This window comes from Megalopta genalis, chromosome 16 (assembly GCF_051020955.1).
Source record: "Megalopta genalis isolate 19385.01 chromosome 16, iyMegGena1_principal, whole genome shotgun sequence".
Taxonomy (NCBI): Eukaryota; Metazoa; Arthropoda; class Insecta; order Hymenoptera; family Halictidae; genus Megalopta; species Megalopta genalis.
This window is the reverse complement of record NC_135028.1, coordinates 8260004-8282640: the sequence shown is the minus strand read 5'-3', so window position 1 is coordinate 8282640 and position 22637 is coordinate 8260004. Positions and strand designations below refer to the sequence as shown.

The 22637-nt window shown below is 38.4% G+C and overlaps 1 protein-coding gene across 11 annotated transcripts in view; it reads left to right on the top strand.

The window, feature by feature from the left end:
• spri (Src homology 2 domain-containing protein sprint) overlaps positions 1-22637 on the top strand; it is a 185703-nt gene that overhangs the window by 107274 nt on the left and 55792 nt on the right. For 3 of the 11 annotated variants that reach the window (XM_076526883.1, XM_076526886.1, XM_076526887.1), the window contains exon 2: positions 3839-4168. The exons of 5 other annotated variants lie outside the window; for them this stretch is intronic. In XM_076526883.1, coding sequence (XP_076382998.1) covers positions 4044-4168 — 125 coding nt within the window. In that variant the 5' untranslated portion in view covers positions 3839-4043. Of the gene's footprint in view, positions 1-3712; positions 4169-22637 lie in introns of all 11 variants that reach the window. 3 more of the 11 variants (XM_076526882.1, XM_076526880.1, XM_076526881.1) reach the window with 2 other exon arrangements.

Below are 22637 nucleotides of genomic sequence, written 5' to 3'. Positions count from 1 at the left end.
TAATTTTCTTTATTTTTCACAATTTTTCTCTCTTTCCCTCAACTTTTCTCCAATTTTCTTTATTTTTCTCAAGTTTTCTTTAATATTCCCTAATTTTCTCCATTTTCCTCAATTTTCCTCCAATTTTCTTCATTTTCCTCAATTTTTCTTTAATTTCCTCCATTTTCCTCAATTTTTCTCTAATTTTCACCATTTTCCTCAACTTTTCTCTAATTTTCTTTAATTGTCTTTAATTTTCTCAATTTTTCTCTAATTTTCTCAAATTTTATCTAGTTTTCGTTATTTTTCACAATTTTTCTCCATTTTTCTCTATTTTTCTCCAATTTTCCCTACTTTCCTCTACCTTTCTCCAATTTTCCCTACTTTCCTCCACTCCCAGAGAAAACTAACTCTACTTTAGTTCTCCCCATTTTTCTCTATTTTCCTACCATTTCCTTTTTTTGTCGCGCTGCCTCCTTCCCCCTGCATTTTTCTCTCCCCATTTCTCTCTCTCCAATTTTCTCTCGCAATTTTTCTCTCTTTATTTTCCACATTCTACTTTCCTCCCTTTTTCTCTGCCTCTCTCACGCCGGCTATCGGTAATAACGCGGGTTCCACGACCCCGTCGGTCCCCACATTTATGTCCTCACATTCTCAGAACTCTGATCGCCCGGCTACAGCACATATTATATTCCACGCCGCCGCTTTTTTCGAGACGACCAAACCCTTTTTCCCTTTCCGTTCGGGAGACACAGAGGCTGCGATGGAACCTCGGCACGAATTCTTCGAAACCGAGAACTGGAATGTCAGGTGGGCGGTCTTCATTCATAATTATAAGTTTCTTACCCGTTGGTACGGTGATCAGGGTATAACACGCCGTGGACGTGGACCGACGACGAACTTGTCCAGGAAATGTTACACTTGGAAAACAGTATTCGATCATATCATCCTCGTAACTGTCTATATATAGGGTGAGCGATCTAATAATGGTCCGGCTGAAAATGTTTGCATTGTTTTTAATGATAGTATAGCGGAATTTTGGAACACCTTGTATACTAAATGACGATAGATATAATCTAAATTCCCTTAATTTATTATAATATGATTATTAGAATAATATTTATTATTAATATTGATTATTAAAATATTATTAATTAATCGATTGTTATTATTAATATTAATGTAGTAATATGGAAAGATAAATGATATTAATTACTAATATGATATAATATATAATATGATTTATATTAATATCATATAAAAATGATATTAATTATTTGATTATTAAAATATTATTAATTAATCAATTATTATTATTAATATTAATATAGTAATATGGAAAGATAAATGATATTAATTACTAATATGATATATATTATATAAATGATATTCATTAATCAATTATTAATTAATATAATATATTTCCAATATAAAATAGAAACATGAAATTAGTAATAACAATGGAATCGCTATTCAGCATAAATTTCAAATGAATTCAGTAAAAACGGAAATGATTTACGTTTTTTCACAGATTAACAATTCTTTTTCATACTTAACTATTAGAAATAATAGTAAATTAGAGCCAGCTGAAACACTGAATAAATCACTTATCAATTAAACTATTAAAAATAATAATAAATTAGAGCCAGCTGAAACACCGAATAAATCACTTACCAATTAAACTATTAAAAATAATACTAAATTAGTACCAGCTGAAACACCGAATAAATCGCTTATCAATTAAACTATTAAAAATAATAGTAAATTAGTGCCAGCTGAAACAGCGAATAAATTATAAATTTCACACTGCAAAACAATAAATCAGAGATCCATCACCGAAGCAGAAAATCCTGCAACAACTGCTGCACTTGTCACCGTCGTCCCTTGACGAAGGAAACGACGAATAATTGCCAGGTGCTCGTCCACCGGGTGTCCCGTTGCAACTAATTCTTTTGACAGAAGTTCCTGCTATATTTCACGTGGATTTCTATCGCGCCCCCAAGCGGCGCGCTCGCCTAGGGGCGCACGAGAAAGAGAACCGTCAACAATAAATTATCAAGCCATTAAGTCATTTATGAGGCGGTCGTAATTCTTCTTCTCGGGCCCGTGTTTAGTGCACCTTGGTCTCGTTCGAGAAACGATTTACCGTTTTTATTGCACCCCGAAACCCTCGCGACGAATCGCGTCGGGTGCCCCGCGCCCTTTTACGCGATTTTCATGATTCCCGAACGCGCGGGGTGGTCCTTCAATTTTCTTCGATAATCGCACTTCGAAAGTTCGTGCTACTGCGAACGTAATTGCGTATTAAATTTATTATAATAATAGTTTATGCAGGAAATATAGTAGTTTGAAATACGAGTTAATAAGTTGTTATAAATTTATATGAATAATCTGCTTATATATAATATTTATACAAGCAAATATATATATAATTTAATATATTTAATATATACTATGATAAATTATTATTAATAAATAGACTGTTAAGCAGTAGTAATAATAAACTATTAAAGTATTAAAGTATTAAGTATTAAGTATTAATAATAAACTATTAAAGTATTAAAGTATTAAGTATTAATAATAAACTATTAAAGTATTAAAGTATTAAGTATTAAGTATTAATAATAAACTATTAAAGTATTAAAGTATTAAGTATTAAGTATTAATAATAAACTATTAAAGTATTAAAGTATTAAGTATTAACAATAAACAATTAAAGCAAGCAGCATCACTCGTAGGGGGTTCTAATTGCCAATTAGCAATCAATTAAAATTCTCCGGCAACGTCGAAACTCATCTGCAATCTATTAAATTTTCCAATATACAGAGTTTTCCACGTTTCAAAGACAAACTATACAAGATTCCTCAAAATTATATTACTTCCTTGGACTTGAAGTGTTCCTCAGGCGATTCGAAGCAACTTTTTCCTTTACAAAAATGTTCTCCGAGGCACCGTTCACGAGTTATCAACGAAAAACCGTGACCAGTGAGGCGCGAGCTCGCCTAGCGCTAGGCGGCCGAGTCAATGGGGGCGTGACCGAGCTTCGCGCGCTCGTTGGCTCGGCCGCCTAGCGCCCGCCTAGTGCTACGCGAGCTCGCCACTCATTGGCCAGCACTTTTTCGTTGATAACTCGCGAACGAAGCGTCAGAAAAAAATTTCGCAAAGGAAGAAGTTGCTTCCAATGACGCGAGGAACGCATCATTCCACATAAATACAATAATTTCGGGATAACTTGTATTCTAGCACTGCGAAGTCTCTACAAATACTGAAAACAACGTGATAACGGTTTGCAGCATTTCGAGAAGCATATCCTTGCACTATTAAAACGCTTCTCGCGTTTGAAAAATTTCTAGAAACAAAGATTAAAAATCTGTTCGCCCTGCGTATGTGTGTATGCATTCAGTAACGTACAAAGTACGGTAAAATAGAGACTTTTAGTATCGACCAAGTATCGCCTGTATTGTTCTGTTCACGCAGTGAGATCCTATTAGATGAAATCGAACCTTCCAAATTCGCCTTAGTATTCCGACATTTCCGTAAAGACCCGCAAAAACGATCGATCGATCGTCTCAAGTAGCCCAGACCTAGAGTAAATCGAAGTAACCTTGACATAACCTTTAGAAAATATAGCAAGTAGACTAGAACGTAATACGTAGACTCGAGACCTAGCGTAGCGCAAAAGAGAAGTATAGCAATTGTCAACCTTAAGAGAACTGTACTGAAAATGCCAAAGATCGCCGGACGATCGATCCACGACGCACGAGAGACGGATCTGCCAATTCTCGGCGGCGGAGCTTCTCCTCTCCGGAGGTCGCTGCCGGATCGGACGGATGTCAACAAGCTAGCGAATTCTCCTCAGATCTCTGATAATCGAGTGCGATCGGCGTGAGATCGGAGCGTATCGAAGATCCGGGAGCAAGTGAAGGAAAAAAGGAAGTCGAAAGGAAACGAAGGCGAAGGAGAAACTTTTGTGTGTGAGTGATTGGTCGGTGAAGTATATATATATATATATATATATATATATATATATATATATACAGTGCGGATTAGAGAAGGCAGCGACAATGTTGCCGCCGATTTTTAACAACATTAACAGCGACATACTGACGCTGTACACGAACCCCGGCAGCGGAAGGAGCGTGGCCACTCGGGCGACGAGGGGCCGTTACGCGGAGATCGGCGTCAAAAGGTAAACTTTTTCCCCCATTCAGAGCTCGATCTGCACCGCTTTCACGCTTTGTTTATGTGTATATATGTGTATATATGTGTATGCGAGTGTGTATGTATGTACATAGTTGAATGTTCGAGTGTGATTAGCATGGTTCGCAGGCGATTAAGCCAGATTTCGGGTCGAAGCAGCGGGATTTTTGAATAATTTGCGATCGCATTGCGCGCGAAAATGGACGATTCGGGACATTTGGACACCGCGAAACCTAAGAACATTAAAAAAAAAGACAGTAATTCACGACACACGAACCTAACTTTTCAATTACAGTTCGATGCAATAAAGTAACTTTACTTTTACGAGATGTTCGAGTGCTCGTTGGCACGGCCGAATATTTTCGCGAGCTCCGCTGCATCCGCGACGACGTCAACGTGTTAAAATCGCACGAAAGCGGTCCGCGCGCGTGTTAAAATCGCACGAAAGCGGTCCGCGCGCGTGTTAAAATCGCGCGAAAGCGGACCGCGCGGGCGCGTTCGTCTTGAGAAAAGCGGATCGCGCGCGACAACGATACGCCGCGACGTGTTAATTTATTAATCGACGTGGCCGCCGCGCGCGAGCTGCACTACGGATCGCGGCTCGCTGCACTTCCCATTCCCTGCACCTGCGTTTATTGATCCCGCCGCCGGCACCAACCGCCGTGGACGCCGTGGCGAACGCCGGAAATGGAAATTCTCGCGACGCCGACGACGACGACGACGTCGACGTCGACGTTGACGACGGCACACCGGGTTCCATTCCAACGTGCAAGCATTTCCCTCTCTCGTTTAACAGACGGCGATGCTTCGGTACGTTTGCGACCACAGTATAAATAACATTGTTTCGCTGACTATTGTAGTTTCTGATGATTAAATTAACAACGTAAATCTGGTAAATTTGTCTCTAAATAAATCTTTTTTTTCTAAATACTTGCACTGATGTTATAAATAAAATGTTTTATGTTTTTTAATTGGGTTTATTATATTTATATTATTATATTCTGAATGACTATTGTAGTTTCTGATAGTTAAATTAACAATGTAAATCTGCCGGGACGATGGTTTCGCCTTTTGTTACGAATTTGTTGCAGTGGTTATGAAACACTTTCGTGGAAAATTGTTGGATATGTTGTAGGAAACAGAGTATGTTAGTTGTATGTTTAATTATATTCTGAATATTTGTTAGGAACAAGTTCTGGTAAATTTGCCTCTGAATAAATCTCTTTTGTCTAAATACTTGCACTGATGTTATAAATAAAATGTTTTATGTTTTATAATTGGGTTTATTGTTTTTATATTACTATATTCTGAATATTATATTTATATTGTTATATTCTGAACATTATATTTATATTATTATATTCTGAATATTATTTTTATATTATTATATTCTGAATATTATTTTTATATTATTATATTCTGAACATTATATTTATATTATTATATTCTGAACATTATATTTATATTATTATATTCTGAACATTATATTTATATTATTATATTCTGAATATTATTTATATTATTATATATTATTATATATATTATTATATTATATATTATCAGATTAATTTATTCCATATATTTTTTAATATTAATATTAATATCACGATTTCAAACGCAGAAATGTTAAGCCGGTGTCCGAATATTAAACGCCATAAGATAACATTGAAATTCGATTTTGAGGAGGTGCGGACGTGTTACGGCCCTGCAAAGTAAAATCTAACATTATGCATCGACAGCAGGTGGCCCAGCCGATGGTTAAAAACGATTCGCCGAAAAATTTCGCGAATTTTATGACCGCGAAGGGGAGCAGCCCCTAATTGGGATCTACTCGAGTAGAGCCCTATTACACCGGGGCCACGACCCTCGAACCTCCGAACGCTGGTCCCTGTCCCAAAAGAAAAAAAAAAAGGAAAAAGGGAAAAAAGGAAATAATGAATCTCGTCCGGAGCTCTATTCGCGAAGGCCCAAGCGGATTACGGTTAAGAGGCTTACGTAAGAATAAACCGAAGGGCTTCTCGCGCGGTCGGCCACTTTGCTATCATATTTCATATTAACCGCTGATTAAAATCGATTTCCCTGCGGTGACAGTTCATTCGTCGAGCTTCTTCGACGGTTTACTGTTCCGATCGGTGTACAACATCTTGTGCGTGTGTGTTTGCGCGCGCGCCGACGTAACAGATAGTGTAGATTACACGGATACACATTGCAACGCTATAACGAAATATATATATAATTATATTAATATTATATTATGTATTATTATATTAATATTATATTATATATTATTATATCAATATTATATTGCATATTATTATATCAATATTATATTATATATGATTATATCAATATTATATTATATATTATTATACCAATATTATGCTATATATTGTATATTATTATATCAATATTATATTGCTTATTATTATACCAAAATTATACTATATATTGTATATTATTATATCAATATTATATTATATATTATATATTATTATACAGAGTGTCCCAACAATGTCTCGTAATCCGAAAGTGGCGGGTTCCTCGGGTCATTCGAAGCAACTTTTTCCTTTACAAAAATGTTCTCCGAGGCACCGTTAACGAGTTATCAACGAACAACAGTGACCAATGAGAGGCGAGCTCGGCTGGCGCGAGGCGACCGAGCCAATGAGCGGAACTGGGCTTCGCGCGCTGGTTGGCCGGGCCGCCTCGCGTCAGCCGTACTCGATTCTTATTGGTCGCTGCTTTTTCGTTGATAACTCGTTAACGGTGCCTCGGAGAACATTTTTGCAAAGGAAGAAGTTGCTTCAAATGACCCGAGGAACCAGCCACGGTCCGGATTGCGAGACATTTTTGGGACACCCAAATGTATTATATAATTGGACAAAGTCGCAGCGCAGAAAAGCGAGCCGCGCGCAAAGAGGCAAGCCGCGAGACAAAAGCGAAGGACAAAGACCGCAGGTGCTTCGCCGTGGTGCCAGGTACGCGGTTCACAAAAGCCTCCTCGGAATAGAAAAGTGAAAGGCGATCCCCGGCAAGTTCAAGAAACCGAAAAGAAAGGAGCCATAAATCTTCTTCGGCCGAGCCATAAACCGGCGGCGAGTGACCGGAAAACACGGTTCCTCGCCGAAACCGTTGGCCGTGGAAAAGCGGCGCGATTCCCGAAGGACGGCCGGAGGTCCCTTCCGGGCTATCGACGTCACGGGATCACGCGGATCTGCGAGAACAAAGCATGTCCCGCGGAGCGAGGAAGCGTTCGAATCTGTTAAACAGATGCCAAGGACGATCCGAGTACTCCTCGCAGATGTTTCGCCGTAACTATTGCGCCGGAAAGCATCCCTCTGTTCTCGGGACCATCCTCCCCCTACCTCGTCCCCCTCTGAAGGGGGTGGCTGACGAATAGATAGATAATATTGCTATGTATGTATATATTTTGTTGTTGCACGTTAAAATTATATTATTATATCATTGTACTATTATATTATACTATGATATTATATTGTTATATTATTACGAAATACTAACTGCAACATTAACATAATTAATATAATAATATACAATTATAATATACAATATATAGTATAATATTGGTATAATAATATATAATATAATATTAATATAATATATATAATAATATATAATATAATAATATTAATATATATATATATATATATATATATATATATATATATATATATATTATAGTATAAATTAAAATAAAAAGTTTAAATACAAAATTTTAAATTTTAAATATAAGATATATATATTAATATTATATTATATATTATTATACCACTATTATACTATATATTGTATATTATAATTGTATATTATTATATTACTTAGTTTATAAGTACAAAGATATTCGTACAATCCTTAATCCTTAATATTAATTATGTTAATGTTGCAGTTAGTATTTCGTAATAACATAACAATATAATATCATAGTACAATATAATAGTATAATGATATAATAATATAATTTTATAACGTACAAAAGCAACAAAATATATACATACATAGCGATAACATAAAACTAGCTTCATTTTGCTTATTATTTCTTATCTTTTTCTGCGTGCTTCTTTTATCTAGGAAAGCGAAATTATCGCCAAAAGTTCGCCGGAAATATTTCTGCGCGCCAAAAAGTTGCAAATTGGCCCGTACGCGGTCCAGAAAATTCCAATAATCCGTTTCGGGAGTTTCGGGCCGCCGCGGCCCGGAATCGTTCCCCCTCGCCCCTCGAGAAACCGCGCGGAAAGCGCGAATGCAAATAAATGCGCGGTTGTCAAAGGGCTCCGCTCGGCATAGCGAAGAAGCAGAGGGCCGTAAGTGGAATTTAAGCGAGCCCTTTCTGAGCCGCGCCAGTCTGCGCGTCTTTGATACCACGATCCACGCGTGCGCGCGCGAGCGAGCATTCAGCCTCGTTACCGTTTTTCCGCGTTTTGCGCGCCTCTCCTGTCGGAAAGAAAAAAAGAATACCGGCGCCGCTTTGATACAGAGAAAAGAGCGAACGGAACCATCCGATCGTGTTCGAGCACCGGCCTTGAATTAATTAATTACGCCGCCCTTCTTTTCCGTCCGACTGTCTGTCTGTCTGTCAAAAAAAAAATCATACGAATGAAGCATGCTTTGAGAAAATTATGGTGAAGGTTACTCGTGAAAATTGTGATAAATGATGTGGAGCCGAATTTTGTGAACAAATTTGATATTATTGTATTATTATATTATTATGCTATTATGTTATATTATTATATCACTATTCTATTCTATTCTATTATTATATTATTATAGTATTATATTATATTATTATATTAATATTTTATTATAGTAATAATAATATAATAATAATTTTTATAATAATATATTATTATATAGTAATTATTATTATAATACATTATTATATAGTAATTATTATTATGATATATTATTATATAGTAATTATTATTATAATATATTACTATATAATAATAATTATTATAATATATTATTATATAGTAATTATTATTATGATATATTATTATATAGTAATTATTATTATAATATATTATTATATAATAAATTAAAAAATGTACAATATATATCATTACGTATCGTAATATTAAGATTTTCAGATACCACAAAGCAAATTTATAATATATAATAATATATTACAATTAATTATTATCCTCTTGGAAAAGAGTCGCAACGTTAAATCGTGTCGCAATGTATATATGTATACATACATATACTTGCGGTATGTATCACCGTTTACAATATTGACAAACGTCGCGCGTAGAAATGACGAAAGATGTGCATCGACCTCGTCGCGCTGCAATTTCCGCGCAACGTGCAACCGTCTGTACATACGTACACGTATATGTAGATACGTATCACGGTATGATTCATTGAGCCGCGATGGAACTCTGGACGGCTCTCGTGTTTGCACTTCCGACTAAAAACGCTTTACCCAGAAGCACCGGCCGGTTTTATTTCGGTTCGCGAGAACCCACGAATTGTCGTCCCGTTTAATCGGACTCGAGACAGCGACAGCAAAAGGAGAAAAAAATCGATGCGATTCGAATTCGTTCTTCTTTTCAGTCTTTTAGCTTTTTGGAAATCGAATTCGCCATTTTATAAATCAAATTCACTCGCAATTGTTATGCATAAAATTTAATTTCGTTGTTTAATTTGGTGTGAACTTATTATTTATTATTATTATATATATATATATATTATTAGATTATTATATATATATATATATATTATATATATATATTATTAGATTATTAGATTTATTATATAATCATTATTATATTATTATATTATAGAATCATTATTATTATTTATTATAATTTATTATTTACAAGATCCACGACTAAAAATTCGATCTACGAAAGGGTTAATTTGGTGTCCAAGAGGGGGGTGAATGTCACGTGCAAACGTATCAAGTTTTTAGCGCAATCCTTTTACACGCAGATATTTACAGAATCATCGAAGTACAACTGTTGAATTGCAATATCGGAATTCGGCCTTGACGGAGACAACGACGCTCTGCTCTGTTATTGTTAGTCACCGTTTGTTTAGTATAAACATCAATATGTCGCAACGAATTCCTCGCAGCTGACTCGAAGCAGGAAGAGCCTTTGTCTCTCTGGAATTAATTATCGCGTGACTGTTCACTTAATCGATAATTGGAGCATAAATCTGTTTATCTTATCAATGAGGAATGAGCAATCAGAAAGTGAAAACTTGCTCTGATAATTACAGACTAATTAATGTACGTATTAACTTAATTATTAATAATATTATATAGTATTACAATAATATTATAATATTGATAATATTATATAATATTAGAATAACATTTTGATATTAATAATATTATATAATATTACAATAATATTATAATATTGATAATATTATATAATATTAGAATAATATTTTGATATTAATAATATTATATAATATTACAATAATATTATAATATTGATAATATTATACAATATTACAATAACATTTTGATGTTAATAACATTATTTAATATTACAATAATATTATAATATTGATAATATTATACAATATTACAATAACATTTTGGTATTAATAACATTATTTAATATTACAATAATATTATAATATTAATAATAATATATAATATTACAATAACATTTTAATATTAATAATATTATAATAATGTTATAATATTAATAATATTATATATAATATATTTACATTAAAATTTGCACAATAATTCTCGGTCTAGTAATCGAAGGTACCACAAAATTATTTACTCTTTGTAAACTCATCTCACCCTGGTATTCTGCAATAATGGCGTTTAGCAGACCCATTAGCAGCCTAATGAGATTCAAGTTTGGTAAGGAAACTAGTTTCAGAGTACTCTCGGATACCCGTAAGTCATTTTAGACACGCGCGAGGACACGTTCATTTAGTTACACTCCAACCAGTGTAGTACAGCTATACAGTTGCATTTAGGGTAACTTGAATGTCAAATACTACAACGTATCATTTTAATTCTGAATAATTGTGTAATTAGCAACCGATATTTATAATATATGAATTTAAGTTTAAATATATATATATATATATATATATATATATATATATATATATATATATATTAATTATATATATATATAATATTATTATTATATATATTAATATATATTAATTATTATATATATTAATTATATATATATATATATTATAATTTTGACTGATATAGCAGTTCCAATGTTAATAAATACAGATCTTATCGAATTCGAGGAACATATTACAGCGAAGCGTATAATACACTGTTTATATTTCAATATTATCTTATTTAGTAATTTCCAGACACCCTGTACAGACTCTCCTTCCATAAATCCCTTCCACAAACTCCACGCGACCGGAACAAAAATCGTCCAGCAATCGAGTAGCATATTTCTCTCGATGTTTGCGATCCCAGCCGAGAAAGACGACCTAATCTACATGGGCAGCTCTAACAGCCTCCGCTGATCAATAGGGGATTCGTCTTACAACTTGTCTGCAGGCCGACGCGATCCTCTATCCTGGTAAACAATCCCTCCCACCCATCTGAATTGACCCGCTGGTCAGCCTCTTTGTCGCAATGACAGGCCCGCCGTCGGGCTCACGTCGAAATTAATCGACTCCGAGGAGTTTGCACCGACGTGCAAACGTCGCTTTGTACTTCGCCCGTTATCAAAGCGACCCATAATATCCCGAGCGGGGTCGTCTTTGACGGAAGCCAGCGCGGGGACTTTGTCCCGGGATCCGACGGATTCCGCGGTGTTTCAAAGGACACCCGTCGATATTCATCGCGGAGGAAGGAGATCTTGGCGTTTCCCAAGGGGATTCCGAGGAGACTCCATTTCCACGGTGGAAATGGGCTCTTCTTCTTCTCGGCCCCACCGAGAATCCTTCGATTTTCGGGCTTGCATTGATGTTATTATCCTTCCCGCTATGGAAACGCCGCGGTGTTGGCTCGTGGCTCGCGAGAGAGACAGAGAGAGAGAGAGAGAGAGAGGAGTGATTTTCTGTTTATAGTGAATCGAGAGCGGAGAGTGAATATAGAGCGGTTTGCATCGATATTTGAAGGCTTTTCAACCAGTTTCCGAAGGTTAAACACAGTCGGCTGTGACGCCTCCTTTTCGGAGCGCGTTATTATACAGGGAGTTCCGTCATTGTGTTAATAGACGAAATGGGGTGATAGACGAGGTGATTTGGAGCAACTTTTTCCTTTGCGAAAATGCGATCCGCGGCTTCGTTTACGAGTTATCGACGAAAAACGCGGGCCAATGAGAGGCGAGCGCGGCTGGCGATAGACGGCGCGAGACGGCCGAGCCAATGAGCGGAACTGGGCTCCGTGCGCTCGTTGACCGGACCGCCTAGTGGCCGCCCAGCGTCAGCCGAGCTCGCCACTCATTGGTCAGCCTTTTTTCATTAATAACTCGTGAACGACGCCTCGTAGAACATTTTTGTAAAGGAAAAAGTTACTCGAATCGACCTCGGGAATCGTTCTCGATCGGTCTCGAAATATTCTAATGTACTATTCTTTATACTGTAACACCATAACAAAAAAAAACACGTCGTATTCTTTCGTCCAGCGTCCAGAGTGCAACGGGAAGTGCACACGGCTCGCCGATGCAGCGAGGCGTTGCGCCGAGGAGACAGAAAGCCTCGGCTCGGCCTCGGCCTCGTCGTCCCGCGAGTAAATCGAGGAAACCGCGCGAAACATGAGACGCCACTTTCGGTCTAATGTTACGAGACACCGGCGGCCGGGAGGACCGTTTAATCCTGCGGCGGCGATCGCGAGCCCGCGCGCCGCGCCTACTTTCCCTTTCATTTTCCACGCTCCGATAATCGGACGGGAAACTGTGACACCGCCGCCGCCGCTGGGAAATGGCTCCGGGAAGAATCACCCGGGGACGAAAATCGAGCGGCTGCCGTCGTGTCTGACTCAGTGGTTCTCAATGACCGCCGCGTACCATTTCGGCACTTAGGCTCGCCGAGGCACGTTACGTTTCGAGGTCGTAAAGTACAAGGCCGGGCCATAAAGCGACGATGCTTGGCTGTCGGAACAATGGACTTTTTTTTAACGAAGATATCTTGCGCACCCGAATTATGTTCAAATCGATGGCCATTGTTCCGACTTTGACGTAGCATGATTTCTTTATGGTCGATTTTACGATCTCGATGAATACGGTGTCAATGACTAGGGAGCCGGTTACTGTGTCGGGTGATCAATTGCTGTGTTTTTGGGTTTGTCTTCGAATTTAATTAATTTTATATTCGTCGAATAAGTGACGTTAGATTCTTTTTTTTTATTGAAGGGTAAACGAAATGAAGGGATTGAAAAGATCTTCCGCGATGAAAGTTACTCTTTGGGTGAAGCGTTTGGCACCTTTGTCCTATAAGAACGTCTGAGAGACGTGGTGTGATAATCGGACTAGAAATGATTATCACTTCTGAGAGACGTGGTGAAAAATCGATCAGAAATGATTGTCACGTCTGAGAGACGTGGTAGAAAATCGTACCAGAAATGATTATCACGTCTGAAAGACGTGTTAGAATATTTTGGGCAATATTGCGAACAATATTTTGAGCAATATTGCGGACAATATTTCACAATAATTCGACAAATATATTGAGCAATATTTCCAACAATATTTTGAGCAATATTTCGAACAATATTTCATAATAATTCGACAAATATTTTGAGCAATATTTCGAACAATATTTTAAGCAAAAAGTCGAACAATATTTCACAATAATTCGAAGAATATTTTGGGCAATATTTCGAACAATATTTTGAGCAATATTGCGGACAATATTTCACAATAATTCGACAAATATATTGAGCAATATTTCCAACAATATTTTGAGCAATATTTCGAACAATATTTTAAGGAATAAATCGAACAATATTTCACAATAATTCGAAGAATATTTTGGGCAATATTTCGAACAATATTTTGAGCAATATTGCGGACAATATTTCACAATAATTCAACAAATATATTGAGCAATTCGAACAATATTTTGAGCAATATTTCGAACGATATTTTGAGCAATATTTCGAACGATATTTTGAGCAATATTTCGAACGATATTTTGAGCAATAAGTCGAACAATATTTCACAATAATTGGAAGAATATTTTGGCCAATATTTCGAACAATATTTTGAGCAATAAATCGCCCAATATTTTGAGTAATAATTCGAGTAATATTCATTCTAAAATGAAACTAGAACGTAAACGAATTCGGTCGCCGTGTGCCAAACGTCGAACAATAGATACGCACCGCCAATCATCATACAATTCGCATTTTATTGTGCAAAATAGATTGTTACGACCGGCTCGAAAAGCTCTCCCGTCAACAACAATAATCTCGCGCAATCGCATGAGAGAGTCCTTGGTGGTCGAACAATGACGCCTCGCAAATACGTATGTATTCTCTCGCAAAGTTCGTGCGTCGTAGCAATTAACCGGTCACTTGATGCCACCGGAGGGGCTCTGTTGATTCGTCGAAATCGTCGTCGTCGGGGATCCTTTCGGTATCGTTTCGCAGGCGAAAAATCGTCGTAAACGAAGCGGCAACACGATCGTTTCGCGGTGTACGTCGATGACGAAGGATGATGCTCTCTCGGTTTCGCTTTTCATCTGTCGATATTCCCAGCGCCGAGAAAAGGGTGCACGTGCGTGTGCCCGCGTGTTCACGCGTCGCGCACGGAACCACTCGAGAGTCACATTAGGGTGAACACCGCTGGTCGATGTCAACTCGACGGGGTTGTAAGTGGCATTAACGCGACCCTTTTCGAAACTCTCCTTCCCCCCTCCTCCTCCACCGCCGCGCAGCCCCCGTTGATTTCATCGAGTACCGTTCATTGTTACCGTGCACCGCACGCGATTCTTCTATTCCCCGGGAACATAATCAATCTTTGGTACCGGTAGCGAGTGCGTTAACCCCGCGGCGCGCAGCGGGGTGTTCGCATCGAAGTGCTGGCCGAAAATATTTCAGCTGGTCGATCGCGCTACTGGTCACGGATATTGCAATGATTTTGTAAGGGAATGTGAATGTACAGGCCGTCCCGAAATTATGCGAAACGAGGGAAGCGTGGGATTCCTCGGGTCATTCGGAGCAACTTTTCCCTTTGCGAAAATGCGATCCGCGGCCTCGTTCACGAGTTATCGACGAAAAACGGTGGCCAATGAGAGGCGAGCACGCTCGGCGCAACGCGGCCGAGCCAATCAGCGCAACCGGGCTGTGACCGCTCGTTGGCTCGCCCGCCTAGCGCCCGCCTAGCGCCAGGCGAGCTCGCCTCTCATTGGTCAGCGTTTTCCGCGAATAACTCGCAAACGAAGCGGCGGAGAAAATGTTCGCAAAGGAAAAAGTTGCTTGAAATCGCCTCGGGAACAATTTCCAAATAATCTTCACATAACCATTTCTCCTATTTAATCTTAACATATTTTTAGAACACAGTGTACGTAAGAACGTTAACTAAAACCTACATAATTATACAGTGAATAATTCGTAGCTTCGAAATCTTATTTTTATTTACAAAATACTGAATTATCTGCTTTCTTAGCACCCTTAAAAACGAAACATTCTCAAAAACCAAATCACTTCCCGAACAATCGAATAAAACAATAAAAAAAGATCTAAAAGTCTAAATAAATTCACTCCTGCAATTCTCATAAAGCGACACGCGTTAATTGAATCCAAGGCTCGCTACATTTAGCGTTAAATGAAACAAATATCCGAATTCGTAGAAGCTCGGATATTCGTCCAGCGAATTAGTCATAGACAGAATTGCACTGGACGAAATCGATCGGGAGAGGGAGCACCGTCGGCCAGCCGGGCCAGCGAAAGAAAAATAAGTAGAATGCTATCCAGACTGGCGCGACGTCTGCGAAAGAGGAAAAATGAATTCCTCGTTGTCCCGCGCGCAGCCCCCGGGAGAGGATGAAGCCGACGAGCCAGATCGGCGACAAATAGACGACACGGCCGGGAAAACAGAACGAGCTGGACGGAGGAGCTCTCATTTCCAATCGATCACGGCCCGTTATCCGGTCGCGTCGAGGCTGTTTCTCGACGATGGGAGAGAGGATAATGACGGGGATGCATCCGTCGTCCCGTATACCCCATCCCCCTCTCCCATACCACTCCGTAAGCGAGGAAACTATTTCTAGACAGAAATCGGATTCTCGATTTTGTGGCGACGGATACACAAGACGACGGTCCAGCTTGGAAAATCGAGTTTCTGCGGGTGGGGCGGAAATTGGTGATTTTTACTGGCCGGAAACGGTCTGCGATCATAGCGAGCTCGGATTATTGCGAAATATTTTTCGAGATATTGTGAGATATTTTTCTAAACGTTGCTCAAAATATTGTGCGAATTATTGCTCAAAATATTGTTCGAGTTATTGCTCAAAATCTTTGTCGCATTATTGCTCAAAATATTATTCGAATTATTGCTCAAAATCTTTGTCGAATTATTGTGAAATATTGTTCGAATTATTGCTCAAAATATTTGTCGAATTATTGTGAAATATTGTCGGCAATATTGCTCAAAATATTGTTCGAATTATTGCTCAAAATATTTGTCGAATTATTGTGAAATATTGCTCGAGATATTGCTCAAAATATTTGTTGAATTATTGTGAAATATTGTTCGACTTATTGCTTAAAATATTGTTCGACTTATTGCTTAAAATATTGTTCGAAATATTGCTCAAAATATTGTTCGAGATATTGCCCAAAATATTGTTCGAAATATTGCTCAATATATTTGTCGAATTATTGTGAAATATTGTCGGCAATATTGCTCAAAATATTGTTCGAAATATTGCTCAAAATATTTGTCGAATTATTGTGAAATATTTCTCGAGATATTGCTCAAAATATTCCATAATTGTTCTTGTCTCTTTATAATTGTTCACAATCGAATTTGTCAATAAACGAATAATTATTAATACAGTTAACAGAGACTTATAAGTCTTTCTTCACCTCGGTCCGGTTTCATCCCTCCAAACTTATTTTTTAAGACGCTGCGTTAAGCGTATCCCTCTTCTCATGCTAAAAAATGAAATTAGACCCCGCCGTCCGACGAATATCGTGCAACTCGACAGGAATTAAGGGGCCTGAAATTCAACCTCTCTCGAAACTCACGGCCCGATCTTCGCTCATCCTTCGAAACGAACGTCCCCTCTCTTCCCCGAAGTATCCGAAAATCTACCTTTAATCCCTGGATTAATCGGTTCCCGTTAAACGCGGCCCTTAATCAATCTCGGCGACGATTCGGCGAAGGGAAAGGGGCGGGGGCTCCCGGGCGATCCATAATCATTTCTGCTGCTAGTCGGGCTCCGCAAACAGGAGCGACTGTTTAATAAACCCGGAGTGCAACGAAAAAGATATTCCACTAGCGAAATTGGCCTGGGGTTGAAACGCGGCCGGCAAATACAGTAATTAAAGGGTACATAATTGCGGAGCCCCAGAATGGCCGGTGATCAAAGCCTGGATATCGTTTGCCCTTTTCTGTCCCTCTGACGTCACCCGCGCACGTCGGGCTTCCTCGTATAAAACATTCCGCAACGAATCCCGCGCGAGGGTTCGCGGAAATTGCCGCCGCGACGTAGTTTCCTGCTCGCCGGCTCGAATTTAATCGCGGCTCGCGTCGCCGTTTTAAAAAGCCCCGATCAAAGCGATCGCGTAGCCAGAAAATAACAGCTATCCCGACGACGGATGGGTTTCACGCTAATTCGTCGGCTCGCGATCTTCTGTTTTTCTTTGTTTGTTTGTTCTTTTCCAATTCGAAGTACCATTCCCCCTTTTTTGCCTTCGTCTCGTTATAAATGCGGCGGACAATTTTTTTACAATAATTTGACAAATATTTTGAGCAATATTTCGAATAATATTTTGAGCAATAAGTCGAACAATATTTCACAATAATTCGAAGAATATTTTGGGCAATATTTCGAACAATATTTTGAGCAATATTGCGGACAATATTTCACAATAATTCGACAAATATTTTGAGCAATAATTCGCCAAATATTTTGAGCAATAATTCGACAAATATTTTGAGCAATAATTCGAACAATATTTCACAATAATTCGACAAATATTTTGAGCAATAATTCGCCAAATATTTTGAGCAATAATTCGACAAATATTTTGAGCAATAATTCGAACAATATTTCACAATAAATCGACAAATATTTTGAGCAATATTGCGGACAATATTTCACAATAATTCAACAAATATATTGAGCAATAATTCGACAAATATTTTGAGCAATATTGCGGACAATATTTCACAATAATTCAACAAATATATTGAGCAATAATTCGACAAATATTTTGAGCAATATTGCGGACAATATTTCACAATAATTCGACAAATATATTGAGCAATATTTAGAACAATATTTTGGGCAATATTTCAAACAATATTTTCAGCAATATTTTGAACAATATTTTGGGCAATATTTCATAAAAAGATTAGATAAGTAATTAAGAATAATACATAAAAATAAATACATATAATATTAAAATTAAATCATAACAATAATGTAACATATAATAATAATAATAATAATAATAGTAATAATAATAAATAACGAGGTTTTAAAAATACTGTTACGGCAACTGGCAACCGAGTAGTATGCGTGTAGAAATGACAGAATCGTCTGGCAAAACGGAGAAAAACGCGGCGAAAGTGGATCCTCGGGATGGCAGACGAAGGCGTTGTTTAGACGCGAAAGTGGTCGGGCGAGTTGTGTCTCCGGCAGGTAAACGGAAGAGAAGATCAGGAAGGAACACGTGCGAGGGGTTGAGGGGGTTAACGGTGGAAGGAAGGAAAAAGGTTCCTCCGAAGGCAGCCAAAGAGCGCGACGCGACTCTCCCGCGTGCACAAGCCTCTCCGGTTTCGCAGCGGGCGAAACCGAAGCCGAAGTGCGGCGCTTGGGTTACGCGATGGGAGCAGCAAAGTGGGCTTAAGTTACTCGATGTAACACGCGACAGTTTGCCTAAGAGCCACGGCACGGCACAGCACAGCACAGGCACCTCTTCTTCGTCTACCTCCACGCTCTGTTTCGACTCTGTACGCTGACGTCACCCGTTACATCGCGGTGCCGCCGCCTACGAAACGCGGCGCCGGCGGGGTGGTCCACCGGGAGTGGCCAAACAATGGGAAGACAGCGCGACGATTCATAAATACTTTATTACTTTTTAGGCCGTTTATGTATTCCGTGCTCTCTGAGAACGTGGAGCTTTTATTTTTAACTCGTGGGCCTTACACGTGAACATTTTTATTCGAGTAAATTCTGGCTAATTGACACTCTCGCATTGTGCACGAAAATGGAGAATTATTGTTATTATTATACTATTATTATTATTATTAAATTGTAATATTATATATACGTTATAATATAATAATAATACACATATATAATACAATTATAATATTATAATATAATACACCGTAACAGAGTTTTTAAAACCTCGTTATTTATTATTATCATATTTTTATTATGATTAAATTGTAATATTATACATTTTTATGTATATATTATTATACTATTATTATTATTATTATTACATTGTAATATTATATATATATATATTTATAATAATATAATATAATATAATATAATTATAATAGTATATATATATATATATAATATTAAATTTTAATAATATTATCTATATATATATTATTATATATATATATCATTATTACTAAAATTTAATATTATATATATACTATTATATTATTATTATTTAATTATAATATTATATTATAATATTATATTTTTATATATATTCTTATATTACTATTATTCAATTACAATATTGTACATATTTTTATATACATCATTACATTATTAGTCGTCAACTCATTGGCGTAAAAAGGTCTCCTTTTCTCGGTCAAAGTTCACCTTCATCTAGAAACCGCAGTAATACCCGCACTCATCCAGCAAGTTACGTGTTCTGTTCCGAATGTCCGTCCAGTCGTTGAATGCTTCTTTTTCTGCTTGATCCACGCACATACACGCACACATATACACAACACACATTAACCGGAGCTATTTTCCTCCTCCTCCTTCCTGCGTCTCCTCCTCCCCTTTTCTGCATTTTGTACGTCGAATTTAGGAAAAGGCAGCCAGCAAGCGTCCTATTACTCTTAATGCAGGAAAGTGCTCTCCTCGAGAGAGAGAGCTCTTCTTCTCCTTCTCTTCTCTCCAAGCCTCACGACGAATCTCGAGACAGTTTCCTCGCTCGAACTGTTCAGTTCGCTGGATGCAGTCGCGACCGAGCAACCAATTTTCACGGAACGTAAAACGTCCTTCGTCCCCGTTCGGTATTTCAGGCATCGCTCTCGAGCCTTCGTCGCGCGACTTTTATCCCACTGCTTTTCTCGTCCAAGTAAAACGGAGACGAGCTCCGAGAAAAATATGATTTCCCTGAAGCGAATGCACCGCGCGGATTCGCGAAGCTTTTTCCGTGACACCGAGCATCCTGAACAGCGACCTCGGAATGGAGACAGTTGTTCGGACCGTCGGGGAAAAATTAGGCGGTATATTTCTCTGTCGGGAAGCTGGAAAAAAATGATCGACGATGTGCCAGAACGGGGAGCTGTGTTTGCTCGGGTTTTTTGTGGCCTTGTTTCGATGACGAGGAGTCGCTTTTGTGCAACGAAAAGCGAAAAGAGCGGCTGTAATTTATACTCGGGCTTGCTTTCGAAATTCTGCTTTTTTAAAATCAAACTCTAGGTTTTCTAAATCGAGTTCTTCTTTATCTTATGCTGTTCCAATAAAAGTAAAATCTAACGTAAGTTTGTTACTCTGAAATTGTAAACATTGTGTGCATCGACGAGCCTAAAATACTTATTCAATAGCCAGAGGGGAAGTGATGGATTCCTCAGGTCATTTGAAGCAACTTTTTCCTTTACAAAAATTCTCTCCAAGGCTCCGTTTACGAGTTATTAACGAAAAACGCCGACCAATGGGCGCGCGAGTGCGGCCGGCGCTCCGCCCTCGCGGCCAATGCCGCGTCGCGCCGGCCGTCCGACGCAGCGGCAGGGCGGGGCGTCGGCCGCGCGCGATCTCGCACTCGTCAGCGTTTTTCGTCGATAACTCGTGAACGAAGCGTCGGAGAAAAATTTTGTAAAGGAGAAAGTTGCTTTAAATGACCCGAGGAACATTTCCCATAGCATAAATCGCTCTCCACTACCATAATTACGGAGCACCCGCGCTAAATGCCACGCGTATTTTACCTATTTATTTATAACTTGAACATCGGTAGTCTACTAATAACGACAAAGCCGTAATTAAAAGCGTCACGTTAATTGCCACAAACAGAACGATCGTTCCGCTCGCGTAGAAGTTCGGAATGAACGCGGAAACGCGTTCGGGAATCGCGGGGGAAGAACAGTCGTGGAAAGTCGCGCTCGTCGCGAAGGAAATTAATTGCGTTCGCGGGGAAGGGGGGAGGGGAAGGTCGTTGCACGGCTTCCGCCAATATCCGGTTCTGGTTCTCGGAAGGAGGACGCGGCTTCCGGCCGATTTAATCTCCACCGTGGAGCCGCGGCACGCTGATAAGTCGGTTAGGAAGTTCGACTAATCGAAACTTTCTTGTTCCTCCGGCCACGCGTATGCGGCGCACGGGCGACTCGAAAGTTCACGAACTATAGCCGGGATTATGGTTATTCTTGTTCTTTTGTCGAGAGATGGGCAGAGACCCGCGGGCACCAAGACCCCTCCGGAGATATCGCGCGTTGACCGTAATCCGGTAGATGAACCTAAGCTGAACTGATGGGAATTGTTATGGCGGAATTTGCTTAAGACGATGAACGCGCGCGAGACTACACGGGATGTTTTCGTCTCCATCAAAGACGTGATTGCTTCGCGAGGCAATGATAATTCAGTTTTATGCGTGAGAACGACACGCGCAACGTCCCGGACGAAAGGGAGACGTTATTTACGATCAGATAAATCGGAAGATTTCGAACGTGGAAACGAGCATTGTTCGTATCTTCGTTTCGGGACACGGTGAAATATGATGTCTCTGTTTTACTTTATTCGGCACTGAACGGGGACCGGTTTCGCATTATTTATTTAACAATTGTTGGAACGCGAACTTAATTGTTGTGTGATCGGTATAATGATTAATAAATAGTGAATTAATGTAATATATCATGCTAAAGTGTAATCATTATATTATGTTATGTTACATTATATTATATTACATTACATTACATTACATTGTACATTACATTTTATATTACATTGCATTTTACATTACATTGCACATTATATTACATTTTACATTGCACATTATATTACATTTTACATTACATTACATTACATTTTACATTACATTATATTACATTTTACATTACATTACATTTTACATTACATAACATAACATAACATTACATTCCATTACATAACATTACAAT